At 63.5% G+C, this 12034-nt stretch overlaps 1 protein-coding gene across 9 annotated transcripts in view; it reads right to left on the reverse strand.

The window, feature by feature from the left end:
- The window catches only part of HDAC5 (histone deacetylase 5), a 101070-nt gene that overhangs the window by 15998 nt on the left and 73038 nt on the right, over positions 1 to 12034 (reverse strand). For all 9 annotated transcript variants that reach the window (XR_010594757.1, XR_010594756.1, XM_042857123.2 and 6 more), the window contains 7 exons: positions 11315 to 11427; positions 9675 to 9806; positions 6070 to 6292; positions 4875 to 5089; positions 4385 to 4666; positions 2240 to 2405; positions 694 to 827 (listed from right to left, as the gene is read on the reverse strand). Coding sequence is in view for 7 of the 9 variants with exons in the window: in XM_042857123.2 (XP_042713057.1) it covers positions 694 to 827; positions 2240 to 2405; positions 4385 to 4666; positions 4875 to 5089; positions 6070 to 6292; positions 9675 to 9806; positions 11315 to 11427 (1265 nt within the window). In the remaining 2 variants the exon portion in view is untranslated. The remainder of the gene's footprint in view (positions 1 to 693; positions 828 to 2239; positions 2406 to 4384; positions 4667 to 4874; positions 5090 to 6069; positions 6293 to 9674; positions 9807 to 11314; positions 11428 to 12034) is intronic.

Genomic DNA, 12034 nt, shown 5'->3' on the forward strand with positions numbered 1-12034 from the left:
CTCCACGCGGGGGGAATCCGATCTCACTGACACCTCTAGCAGGCAGCTGGCCTGGCTGGATGAAGCTGGGGAGGGTCCCCCCCGCCCCAAGTCTCCTGCGCTAGGAAGGACTACGTCTGCACTGCACAGTGAATCCGGGCTCTCACCCCGCCCCCGTCCACACCCCAAACCCTCTCGCGCTGATTTGGTGGGGCTTCCAACCCCAGCGGGCTGGCACAGCTGGGGCTCGGAGCCCAGGTGCTGCCTTCACTCGGGCTGGTAACCTCACTTCGCAGCGAGAACGCAGTCCTTTGCGCGCCGAGTCCTCCAGCCGTCCCCCACGGGCCCAGATGGACAGACGGGTTCTCCCACAAGGCACCGGGGAAGAATCACAGAGCGGCTCCGTGGAGGGCAGCCCCAAGAACCAGGGACTGTGCCCCCAGAAGTCCCAGCGACACACCCGGGGGAACGCAGCGCCAGCAAGGGCCCCGTGACTTGGCCGGGGCACTGCCCCGAGGCCGATCACCGGGCTACCTCTGCAGTGGAGACGTAGGAGATGGTGCTGGGGCGCCGCGGTCGCCATCTCTGAGGTGGGACAATAAACCAAGGTCCAAGCCACTCATGGTCCCTTGACACTTTCTGCGTGAGGTTCAACCCCTGATAGCTGCCTCCTGAGCCCCCACGTTCCCCCAGCCTCCTCCCTCGGATCCTCACCTCGCACTTGCTCAGCAAGCCGGTCTCCTGGAGCCTGGACCAGATGCTCTGGATTCTCCCAGCATGCTCTGGGTGAATGTTAGTGTTCCCGCACATACACTGGTGCTTTAGCATGAACGTGTCGTAGATCACGCCTGGGGGAGAGACAAGGGAAGGGACAGGAAGTACGGGCTGGATGGCAGGAACCCTATGGCAGCAAGACCCCCTCTGGCTGTGGGGCAGCCCGGGGCCTGGGGCACGGCCCTGGAGGCTTTCCTGGGGGCAGCGAGCGGGCGTGCCCCGCCCTACTCAGCGTGGTGGCTGGGAGCAGACATAGGTTGCTGCGTTTGGCTAATGGAGCTGGGCCGTATCCCCACGTGCTTTCGGAACCAGAGGCCCTGGGGTTCATTTCCCGCCATAGGCGCCAACTTTCCCCGGCGCCCCCCCGCCCCGACTCCACCCTTTTCCCACCCCCATTCCAACCCCTTCCCCAAAGTGCCTGCCCCAACTCCACCCCCTCCCTGCCCCTATTGGACCCCTTCCCCAAATCCCCGCCCCGGCCCCGCCTCTTCCCCGACCGCGCCGCGTTCTCCCTCCGCCCCCTCCCTCCCAGCCGAGCGAAACACCTGTTTCGCGGCGCAAGCGCTGGGAGCTGGGGGAAAAAGCAGGCACGCGGCGCACTCAGGGGAGGAGGCGGAGGTGAGCTGGGGCGGGGATTTTTCCCCGTGGGTGCTCCAGCCCCAGAGCACCCACGGAGTCGGCACCTACGTTCCCCGCTGCTGCCCCACGGAGACGGGCTGCGTCATCTAATCACCTTCTCTGGGTACCGCTACGCTGCAGTAAAAGACCCGCCGCGCGGCCAAGGCTGGTCCAGGCTTGCAGGGCTATAAAATTGTAGTGTAGATGTGTCGGCTTTTCCCGGGCTCCGAGACCTGCGAGCGGGGAGCGTCCCAGAGCCCAGGCTCCAGCCCGGGCCTGAACCTCAACACTGTAATTTTATACTCGCCACCTGAGCCAGCTACCCCGGACTCTGTGACTTGGTGCCGTGGATTTTTTATTGCAGCGTGGTCCTGGGTCATCAATAGAGCAAGTGGACGTCTCTTTTCTACGGCAGATGGTCTGGAAAAGCCAAGAGAACTGGCCTGCCTCGGCCAATCTAGGCTCCTCCTGCCAGATCCTGCCCCCGAATCTGAAATTTTCATTTTCTCAATCATTTAAAAGTTTCTAGGCCTGATGGCTGCAAAAGAAACCGTCCAAAGCGGACCCGGGCGTGAGCCACACCCCGACGTCCGCCTGAGTCTGCAGACAAGCACCCGAAGAAGGCATGAGCCGCCTCATTCAGCTCGGCAGGACGTTCACTCTGAAGTCTAACAACGACGGTTTGCATTAGCGGTTCCCCGGCTGATCAAAGCACCCACGAAAGGAGAGGGATGATGACGAGACGCGGTTCTGCCCAGGTTACTGTGAGTGGCGCCCCACTTTGGCATTGTGAGGGTGGAGCGTGGGCTGTGGGCGTGGCTTGGGCTGTTTTTCCCCCCAGGGGACCTCGGGGCACATGACTTCTTACCAGTAGTGAACAGGTGTTTGACCGGGGGTTCAGCCGCTGTGTTCTTGATGCCTGTGGCGGCGGGCGAGGACTGGGTCCGGCTCAGCGCTTGGTGAGGCAAGGTGGTGATGGTCAGGGAAGCTGGGAAGAGCTGGATGGGCTGCAGCGGCTGAGGATCGGGGAACACCTGCGCGGAGAGGGGATGTACACAGGGCGGGAAATTCACCCACGGCCGAGCCCTCCACAGGCAGCCCGGGCCAGCGGCAGGCAACAAGCTGGGACGCAGGTTCTGTTCCCGGCTCTGCCACTGACCCGCCCTGTCCCCGCTCTGTGCCTCAGTTTCCCCTCCCACCCTTTATCCGCTCTGCCTATTAGGACTGTACATTCTGTAGGGCAGGGCCAGGGTCCGTGCGGTGCCCAGTGCAGCGGGGCCCTGAGCCTCTAGTGCCACTGCAATATAAGGAATTATTCAGTGCAGAGGCACGACCGGCTGGCAGGGGGCCCAGCGCACAGGGCGAGTGGGCGCCTTGAGTCCCTCTGAGCCAGCTCTGGGCACCCACACGTATCCGAATCTGCCCCATCCCGCCTCCCGCTGAAGCATCCGTTTGGCTTTCGATGCCCCACAACACCCAGGCTGCAGCATCCGCGCTCGCCCGGCGGCCAGGCTCCCCCGACCCCTTTCCTCGGCGCTGTGTCTATACCCCTGCAGGACCCCAGCCTGCAATGCCCCAGGCACCCCGGTGATGAGGTTAAGAGCGTGGGCTGGCAGTTCCCAGGTCTCTCCCTACCCTCGTGCTGGGGCCCCGACAGCACCACAGCGCGGCGTTGGCACTGCAGAGACGCCAGCGGCTTCCCACCCGCCCGCTCTCCTTTTACGAACCCCGTCCCGTCCGGGGAAAGAGACTCATCCCGCCTCGCCGTGCGTCCCCACGCGCCCCCGCCAGCGCAGTGATCAAATATTCAGCAGCCGGGATGCGAGAGGCTTTGGATGAGTCATGCCCCGGAAGCCGCGGCAGCTGGGTACGATGTGTGTGTGTGTGGGGGCCGGAAGCGGGGAGCAAAGAGGGCGATGCGGGGGGGTGTGGATGAGTCACTCGTCCCTCAGAGCCGTCTCTGATGAATGGGGAGCCGGCTTGGCAGGCTGCAGACGCGACAGAGGCGGAGTTGAAAGCCGCAGAGAGCGGGGAGGAGCTGGGTTGAATGTCTGGAGCTGGGCAGGGTGGGAAGCGGGCGCCGGGGCCGTGCCAAAGGGCGCAGGGCTTTGGGAGGGTGTGATCAGGCGTGAGAACGCCCCGGGGGCGCGTGCGGCTGGGCACGCAACGTGGGCATGCGCCCCAGAGCGCAGCCGGGCATGCAAGCGGGCTGGTACTGCGGCCGGGTCTTTGTCCCTCCGCCGGCTGCGGCTCTGTTCACGCCCCCAGCCCCACGACCGGGGCCACTTGCCACTGCCGGCCCGGGGCTTTCGTCAGGAGCCAGCACTAGCCGTCTCCCAGGTGCCCGATGATCTCACTAGCCCGTTTCTGTATAAGCTGGACCCAGCTGGCTGGCGCGAGCGCCTGCTTCCCTGCCCCGCCACTGCTGGCTGGCCGGGGCGAGCACCCCACCTCCCAGCCCCCCCCTCCCGGCTCTCCGAGCAGCCCGGTGGGGAGCCCCCTCCCCATCAGCTGTAAGGGTGACGAGTCCCCAGCGCAGCCCGCCATGGGGGATGGGGAAAGCTGGGATCCGGACCCACACGGTGCTGGGCCAAGGATACACGCCTGGACCAAGGCGGGCTGGAGGGATCTCCAGGGCAGACAGCTGCCCCATCCCTGGCTGGAACGGCGTGACCCCGGCAGCCACACCATGCGGGTGCTACAAGTAGAGTCAACATTTGGGGCGAGCATCTCCCACTGCTGCTCCCTCCTCCCAGGGGTCACACCTGTGGTGGCACATCCCCCGCTAGCACAGGGTCGCCCTCTGGTGGCTGGGGTGCAGAATAGGATAAGAGCCTACTACAGGTGCCAGCTGGGGGAGTCACTCCTTTAGACCAAACAGTAGAGGCACAAGGCCTTAGCCCTGGGTTCGAATCCGCCTGTCAGCCTAAGGAGAGGGGCTGTTCTCCTGGCAGATGGTGAGTAAGGTAGAGGAGACCCTGGTTCATTTAGGGGAGCAGTGGGAGGGGCTCACCTGCTTGTAAGCCACGCCCAGCTCCTCCACCTCCGGCGAGTCGATGTGCTCGTCTTCGTCCCCGCTCGCGCCCCCCTCGTCCTTCACCGGCTCGCCGCCCTCGTCCTCCTCCAGCTCGTCCTGCGTGCTCTCGCTCTCCGGCGAGCCGTCCACCACGAAGGCCACCGGCCCCAGGGGCACCGTGTCCTCCAGCAGCACCTCCTGCTGCTCCGTCAGCTCCTCCTCCGTCTCCTCTGGGTGCGTGGTGGGCTGGCGGGGCAGCTCGCCCGTCTTGGTGATGATCTTTAAAGAGAGGGGCAAGGGGTCTTTGGGGCATCTAGGGGCACAGGGGGGTGGCACCCGGGCCACGTACAGCAGATGATGCGCCCCTCTCCCTCCCCCTCCCCCGCAGGTGGCACAAGGGGAGGGGGGTTTCTCTGGTGATTGACAGGTTCAATCCACCCATGCCCTGCAAGCCACCCGCCCTGCCCGCCCCATTCCCCCTGCCCACCTTGCCAAGCTGAATTTGCTGCTGTTGCTTCTGCTTCTCTAGGAACTGCTGGTGCTGCTGCTGCATGACCAGCTGCTGCAGGGCCTGGGGGCTCTGGGGCAGCGGGGACGACTGGGTGCGGCTCAGCGGGCGGTGCCGGGGCAGCTTGTTGACCGTCCGCATGTTGGTGGAGATGCGCTCGCCCGTCACCAGCGGGGACTGGCCGTGGAGCGGCACTGGAAGGAGAGAGCAGCCGGGCTAGCGCAGGAAGCCTGATCCAGCGGTAGGGGGGCTGCTGGTCAAGGCACTGGAACGGGAGTCAGGACTCCTGGGTTCTCTCCCCAGCTCCGGTCACTGCGTAGGTCTGGGGCTTACGTTTCCCCTTCTGCGCAGCGCGGAGAGCCACGCCGACAGGGGTGTAGCTAAACACGCCAAGGGCTATTCCAGGCAGCAGGACGGTGGCGCAGCCGGGAACAGAACCCTCCGCCCCAGCCCCCTGCTGCAACCTCACGGCAGCCTCCCTTCCCAACAGGCTATCCATCCCACGAGCCCACTGGCCTGCCTCAAGCTTGGCCCTCCCAGCCTGGCGATTTTTTCACAGAGGGGCGTTGTCTAGTGGTTAGAGCCGGGGACCGGGCGTCCGAGCGCCGGGCTCTGCCCCTAACTCAGGCCTAGTGGTTAGAGCTGGGGACCGGGCGTCCGAGCGCCGGGCTCTGTCCCTAGCTCGGGCCTAGTGGTTAGAGCCGGGGACCGGGCGTCCGAGCGCCGGGCTCTGTCCCCAGCTCGGGCCTAGTGGTTAGAGCCGGGGACCGGGCATCCGAGCGCCGGGCTCTGTCCCCAGCTCAGGCCTAGTGGTTAGAGCCGGGGACCGGGCGTCCGAGCGCCGGGCTCTGTCCCTAGCTCGGGCCTAGTGGTTAGAGCCGGGGACCGGGCGTCCGAGCGCCGGGCTCTGTCCCTAGCTCGGGCCTAGTGGTTAGAGCCGGGGACCGGGCGTCCGAGCGCCGGGCTCTGTCCCCAGCTCGGGCCTAGTGGTTAGAGCCGGGGACTGGGCGTCCGAGCACCGGGCTCTGTCCCTAGCTCAGGCCTAGTGGTTAGAGCCGGGGACCGGGCGTCTGATCAATACCGAGCCCCATCTCAGGGCAGCTGTTTCCAGGGTCCCTCGGTGATGGCCCCCTGCCCTACCCCAGCATGGCCTGGGCCCCCCGCCCGCACTCACCGGCGATCAGCGTGTTCTGCTGGCGGGCCTGCTCCAGGAGCAGCACGTGCTGCAGCAGGGAGGCGTGCCCATGGCTGTTGGTCTCGCCCTCCAGGGCGACCCCCAGCAGGCAGCCGGGGATGGACGAGGTGCTCATGAACTTCCCCGTGAGCGCCCCGCCCTGGCGCAGCGACTGGATGGCCTGGCGCTCCGCCTCCTGCTGGGTGGAGAGCTTCGGGGAAGCCTGCGGGTGGAGGAGAGAGAACAGAGAGTGTCTGGGGGGGGGCCTGCTCCTCTGTATCCTCTGAATGCTGGCCAGGGATGGGGGGGCACGATCACGTCCCCTTCCGCCCCCCACAAACACACCTCTGGCTGCCAGGACAGTGGGCAGCAGGGTCTCCTGTGGACCACAAACCCGCTGGGGTTACCAATGGGGAAGGGGGGTATTAGGACCATGAATGAAGTAACCCCCCCCCGGCCACATCTGGCTCTGTCCCCAGCTCTGCCCTGTCCCCAGATGGCCGCAAGGCCCCGCCCCAGCGAAGGTGGAGCCGACAAAGATGAGTTACTCAGGGGCTCAGTGCCAGGATGTGTCCCATGCCCTGCGCACCTTGGCTGGTGGCAGCACGCCCGCCCACGGCTGCCATGGGCCTGCAGGCACGCCCGGCCCTAGATCCATCTGGAACCGTCCGCGTTATCGAGAGTTAAGCCCTTGGGCTGACACCCCCAGCCAGAGCTGAAGGGCACGCTCTGCCGACCGGCGTCACAACCACTAACACCGCCAGGGAGGCCCCCGCCACCTCAGAGCCATGCCTGGCCTACCCACGCTGCTGCCCGCCTGAAATCTGGCCTCTCGACGGTCCACCCCGGGCGTTTTCAGCCTTTCTCCATGTGGCCCCCTCTGGAAATCTTAAACATGGTCTGGGCCCTCAGGCCTCCACGGACCCCAGGTTGAAAACCCCTGTTCTAGACAGACCCTGGCTGGACTCGGCTCAGTTACTCTGGAGTGACCAGCGGCCTCTTGGCTCCAGCTCCAGGAGCTGGCTTTATCTCCGGGCCAGATGAATCCCCCTCCCGCCAAGCCCCTTCCCATCCGAACAGCTGCTCGGTCCCTCGGCTCACGGGGACAAGATCTCCACATGGAAGCAAAGGGTGTGGGACGCACGCAGCAAACTCTGCCAGTGCACCTTCCCACCAGTCTCCGATGCTTCCACATGCCCCTCCGCACACACCGCTTTGCCCACGCACCCGAACCCCGCCCCGCAGCCCCCCGCCCCGCGGCTCTGCTCTCTCCCGGGAGCCGCCCGAGCACGGGAGAATTGGAGCTGTGGGCCGACCCCTGCTAGAAACGAGACAGCGACTGCCCCTCTCCTCCCAGCTGTGAGCCCAGGACCCCTTCCGCAGCCAGGCCCTGGGCCCACCCTAAAGCCAGGCTGTTGTGTTTTCGGGGACCAGTCCATTTCTTTAGTATTATTCTTTGCTCGGATTTGCTAATTACGGTTTAAAACCAACAGCGCCACCAGCAGCTAAGGAAAGACAAAGGTGACGGACGCCCCCGTCTGTTTGATGGGCTGCAGACAGTAACAACGAGAAGCAGGGGGCTGGCTGGAAGGATAATCACTTCCAAACCAGGTGGGGGGTTTAATCAGGCCATACGAGGCACAGTTAGGGATCTTTGGGCCAGACACAGATCTCCAGCCAGGAGAACCCCGCTGCCAGGAATCGGAGCAGGTCTGGGGTTCACAGAGCCGCCAGAGGAGACCATCGGATCATCTGTACAGCCTGGGCCGGAGAGTTTTACCCGCTTACCCCCCGACTGAGCCCAATGATCTTAGGGCCCTAAATACCACCGAGACGTAGGCTCCAAAGCGCCAGGTTTGCAAAGGCCTTTCCGCGCCGGGTTCTTCAATAGCACCTGTGTGGGATGGCGGGTGTTTGGTGAGGGCAGCGTGATGGGTGGGACGTGACGGCTGGGTGTGTGTGTGGGTGTGTGAGACAGAGAGAGAGATGAATGTTTGTGTGTGTGATGGACCTGTGTGTGTGTGTCTGTCTGATGGACGTGTGTGTGTGTGTGTGTGATGAACTGGTGTGGGTGTGTGTAGGATGGACCTGTGTGTGTGTGTATGATGGACCTGTATGTGTGATGGACCTGTGTGTGGGTGTGTGTATGATGGACCTGTGTGTGTGTGTGATGGACCTGTATGTGTGATGGACCTGTGTGTGTATGTGTCTGTCTGATGGACATGTCTGCGTGTGTGTGTGTGTGTGTGTGTGTGTGTGTGTGTGTGTGTGTGTGTGTGTCTGATGGACGTGTGTGTGATGGACGTGTGCGTGTGTGTGTGATGAACCGGTGTGGGAGTGTGTATGATGGACCTGTGTGTGTGTGTGTCTGATGGACATGTCTGTCTGTGTATGTGTATGTGTGTGTCTCTAATGGACATGTGTGTGCGTGTGTGTGTGTGATGGGGGCCATCGGGGGGGTGGTGAACACTCCTCAGCCTCCCCGGCACAGCTACATTTGGTTTGACCCGCTGTCGGAGGCAGCACCCCAGCGAGGGGAGCCGGTGGGACCAGGCCAAGGGGGATGGCGCAGGCTCCGGCCGGTACCAGCACCACAGAACTGAAGTCGGCCCCTCGGCCCAGGGCGTGCGCAGGATCAGAACCGGGTCCCCGAAGCAGCTTGGCCTGTCTGGATAAAGTGCCTCCCTCCCTGGGGGATGGAAGCAGCCTGACCCCCCGGTGGGACAGTGGGGTCCCAGCGAGACGCTGGGCTTTGCACAGCAGCCAGACGCGGCCAGTCGCAAGGGGCTTCTCTGTCTGGAGCCCAGCTCATCCCTGAGGGCACATCCCCAGGCCAGGCGAACAGCCCCACACCTCCCTCTGGCTGCACGGGGCTGGGTCAAGCCCATGTTGTGAGCTCACCCCTAGCAGGTTCCCAGACCCATTCGCGGGCGGCGGTAGGCGATCAGAAAACTCCCCACCCTGACTGGGCTGGAAGTCCCCACACCTCGGCCCGCTGGCCCCACGTGCCCCCAAACTACGGTCCCAGTTCCAGGCTGCACTGAGAAGCCAGGGCTTGCAGCTCTGCTGTGGGAACAGGGCGGGGCCTGGCCGTGCATGTCTGTCTGACCGCACAGGCCGGCGGAGGGCCGGGTGGCAGATACAGAGACAATCGCTTCATAATCACCCCCAACAACGAGAAGAATACGCAAATTAAAAGATTTCAGGGTCCATTCAAAAGCATCCGGCGGTCCGGATTTGACCCCCGGTCTGCCTATTAACGACCCCCACTGCAAGGTCAAGCTTATCTCTAGTGGGGCGGGGGCCCGGACTCCTGGGTTCCTTGCCGGGCTTCCCCACCGTCCTTTACCTCCGTGCTAAGTGGGTGCGAAACGACTCAGACTGGCGACACGCTGCCCCCGCCCCGTGCCGGCGCACGGGCCGACACAGCCCTGGTGAGCCCCGAGGATGCACCCCCCCCCGGCACGGGCACGGTCTGCCTTGCTCTCCCCAGCGCCAGGCACTGCCGTCCTGTACAGAGCGCTGCTCCTGGTCCCCCTGCTGCCTCCATCCTCGCTTGGGGCCGGGGAGGGGGCGGGTGGCCGCACGTGCGCGCCCGTACTCACGTTGAGGTGCGAGTTGGTCACGGTGACCGTTGCCTGCAGTCCGAGGGAGATGTTGGGCAGGGACGGGGAGGTATAGAGGCTGAGCTGGCTAGCGGACCCGTCCATGGCCAGGGCTCTGTGCTGGGGGAGCAGCTGGAAGAGAAAGGAAGGAAGGAAGGAGGGAGGGATGGAGGGAAAGAAAGAGACAAGGGTAAGAAGCTACGTAAGCGGGAGAGGAGGACGTGGCAGCAGCTCAGGTGTGGCTGGTCAGCCCCAGCCCGCCAGGAACAGGACTTGCTAGGACAGCACTAGCCAGCAGGGGGCGCTCTCTTCTACCGCAGGCGTCAAACAAGCGGATCAGCCCAAAGCTCGGTCCTGGCAAGGGGCTTGGGGGGTGTGGGGGAAGCAGCGTGTGGCAGGCGACTGATGGTCCCTACGGTCTCGGCTCTGCGGCTATTAGGGGCCACGGAGGACAGGATCCCACAGGATGGAGCAGCCGAGGGGCAGAGACGCTGCCCACGCTAATGACTGTTGCTCTGGGCCCCTGCCCCGAGGAGCTGGCTGACCCCCATCGCAGCCCCACAGCCTGGCACCTCTCAAGCTCCTGTCCTTGGATTGCTTGGGATCCACCCCCCAACTCCCACTACTGAATTCAGATACGGTGGGTAACACGTCAGCTCCAGCACGCCGGGGAGAACCGGCCCGGCCCTGGCACCCCAGGAGGGCGCATGCCTCGCCCCTAGCACCCCAGAAGAACCTCCCCCTATTGCCACCCGCCCAGCACACACATGGGGGGGCCCAGCTCGGCCGCCCCAGGATGGCCTCTTTAACTATTTAAATCAGGGCCTTCAATCTACATGCGGCGACTGCACCGGGGACCTGCCCACCGAAAATGCCTCGGAGCAGGAAGGGTAACTGACCAGCTTCCAGCTGAAGGAAATGGAACAAGTAAACAAAGGGCAGCAACTGGGGAATGAGATTTAAACGACCTCCCGACTTTACCGAGCTCATGTCACTCGGGTCCCGAGGAAGGTATCTGGGGGGGGTAGTTTGGTCATTGGCTGTTTTGTTTTGTTTTATTTTTTAGGCAACATATGTTTTGTTTTCTCCAATGGCAGCATCCCAACTGCAGAGGAAGAAAAAGCCCCAGACCCTCTCCCAGCCCCAGCTAAAAATAACCTCAAAATCCCCCAATCTCTTTTCCCCCAGCCCTGTGGGAGTCACCCGAGCAAGAGAATCGGCGCCGTTTCCACTAGAAATTCCATCGTCCCGCTAGCATCCACCCAGACACACGCCTCGCACGCGCGTGTGCTTCGCTCGTGGAACGCGCCAGCGATGTGAAGCCCCCAGCGACCCCCACCCACAATATTAACCCTTTCCTCCTGGAACACTGCAGCCCTCCTGTAGCCAAAGAAAAGGTTTAGAGACAAGACAGAAGAGAGGAAAACGTCGTTGACGTTACAATAGCCACAAGATTTGCCTGGAGATTGCGGATAAAAAGGAAAGGGCCCAGCACGTGTCAGAGCAGCGTTGATGGAGACGGGGCAGTTCCACTAAGGAGATGAGTTTTCAGCTCTTTGGTCAGGGCTCGTGCTGAAGAAAGCAAGCGAGGACTGGGGTGGGGGGGGCCCAGCGCCCCCCCGGGGGGGGGGCTCCCTTACCTCGGTGTGGATGTTGGGAGCGGAGCCTGTGAAGCCATTCTCGGCGATGGCGCTGTTGGAGCTGTTCGGGGAGCTGGGACCGGACCCCGGGGCGCTGTTACACACGGAGGAGACTGCAAGAGAAAGGGAGAATTGCACACACGGCCCAGACGCCCGTTCCCCGCAATGCTCCCGATGGCCAGGCCGATCCAGACGTCGTTCCCATGGGCCAGGAGCAACCTGCAACCTTCACTGCCCTTCCCAAGTGGGCTCGCCCTGCCCTGGGCATCCAGCATGGACCCGAACCAGCCTTGAGGGCCAGGCTGGCAAAGGCATCGATCTGCACCAGCAAATTTGGCACAGACGTCTGCACGACTGACCTGCCGAGGGTCTGGGAGGAAGGGATGCTGCCTTTCCCCAGCATCAGAGCACTCCTGCCACAGTGGGAGAGGGGTGCAAGAGTGTCGTCTAGTGGTTAGACAGGAGACGCCGCAGGAGTTCTAGTCCCTGCTTGGGGAGCATTCAAGTCACTGCCCGCCTCAGTTTCCCCAACCGTTGTTTCTCCTCGCGGGGGTAGGGCTGCAGGGGCTACATTCTGTAGTGTTCGTCAAGCACTTTGCAAGCCATGAGTGGAAGGAGTTGGAAAGGATGAAATGTAATTACTATCAGCTCACCCCCATTCTTGGGCCCAAAGGATGGGCACAGAGCTGGGCTCAGGGCGTGCGAAATCCCTGACCCAGG

This window comes from Chrysemys picta, chromosome 24, assembly GCF_011386835.1.
Source record: "Chrysemys picta bellii isolate R12L10 chromosome 24, ASM1138683v2, whole genome shotgun sequence".
Lineage (NCBI taxonomy): Eukaryota > Metazoa > Chordata > Testudines > Emydidae > Chrysemys > Chrysemys picta.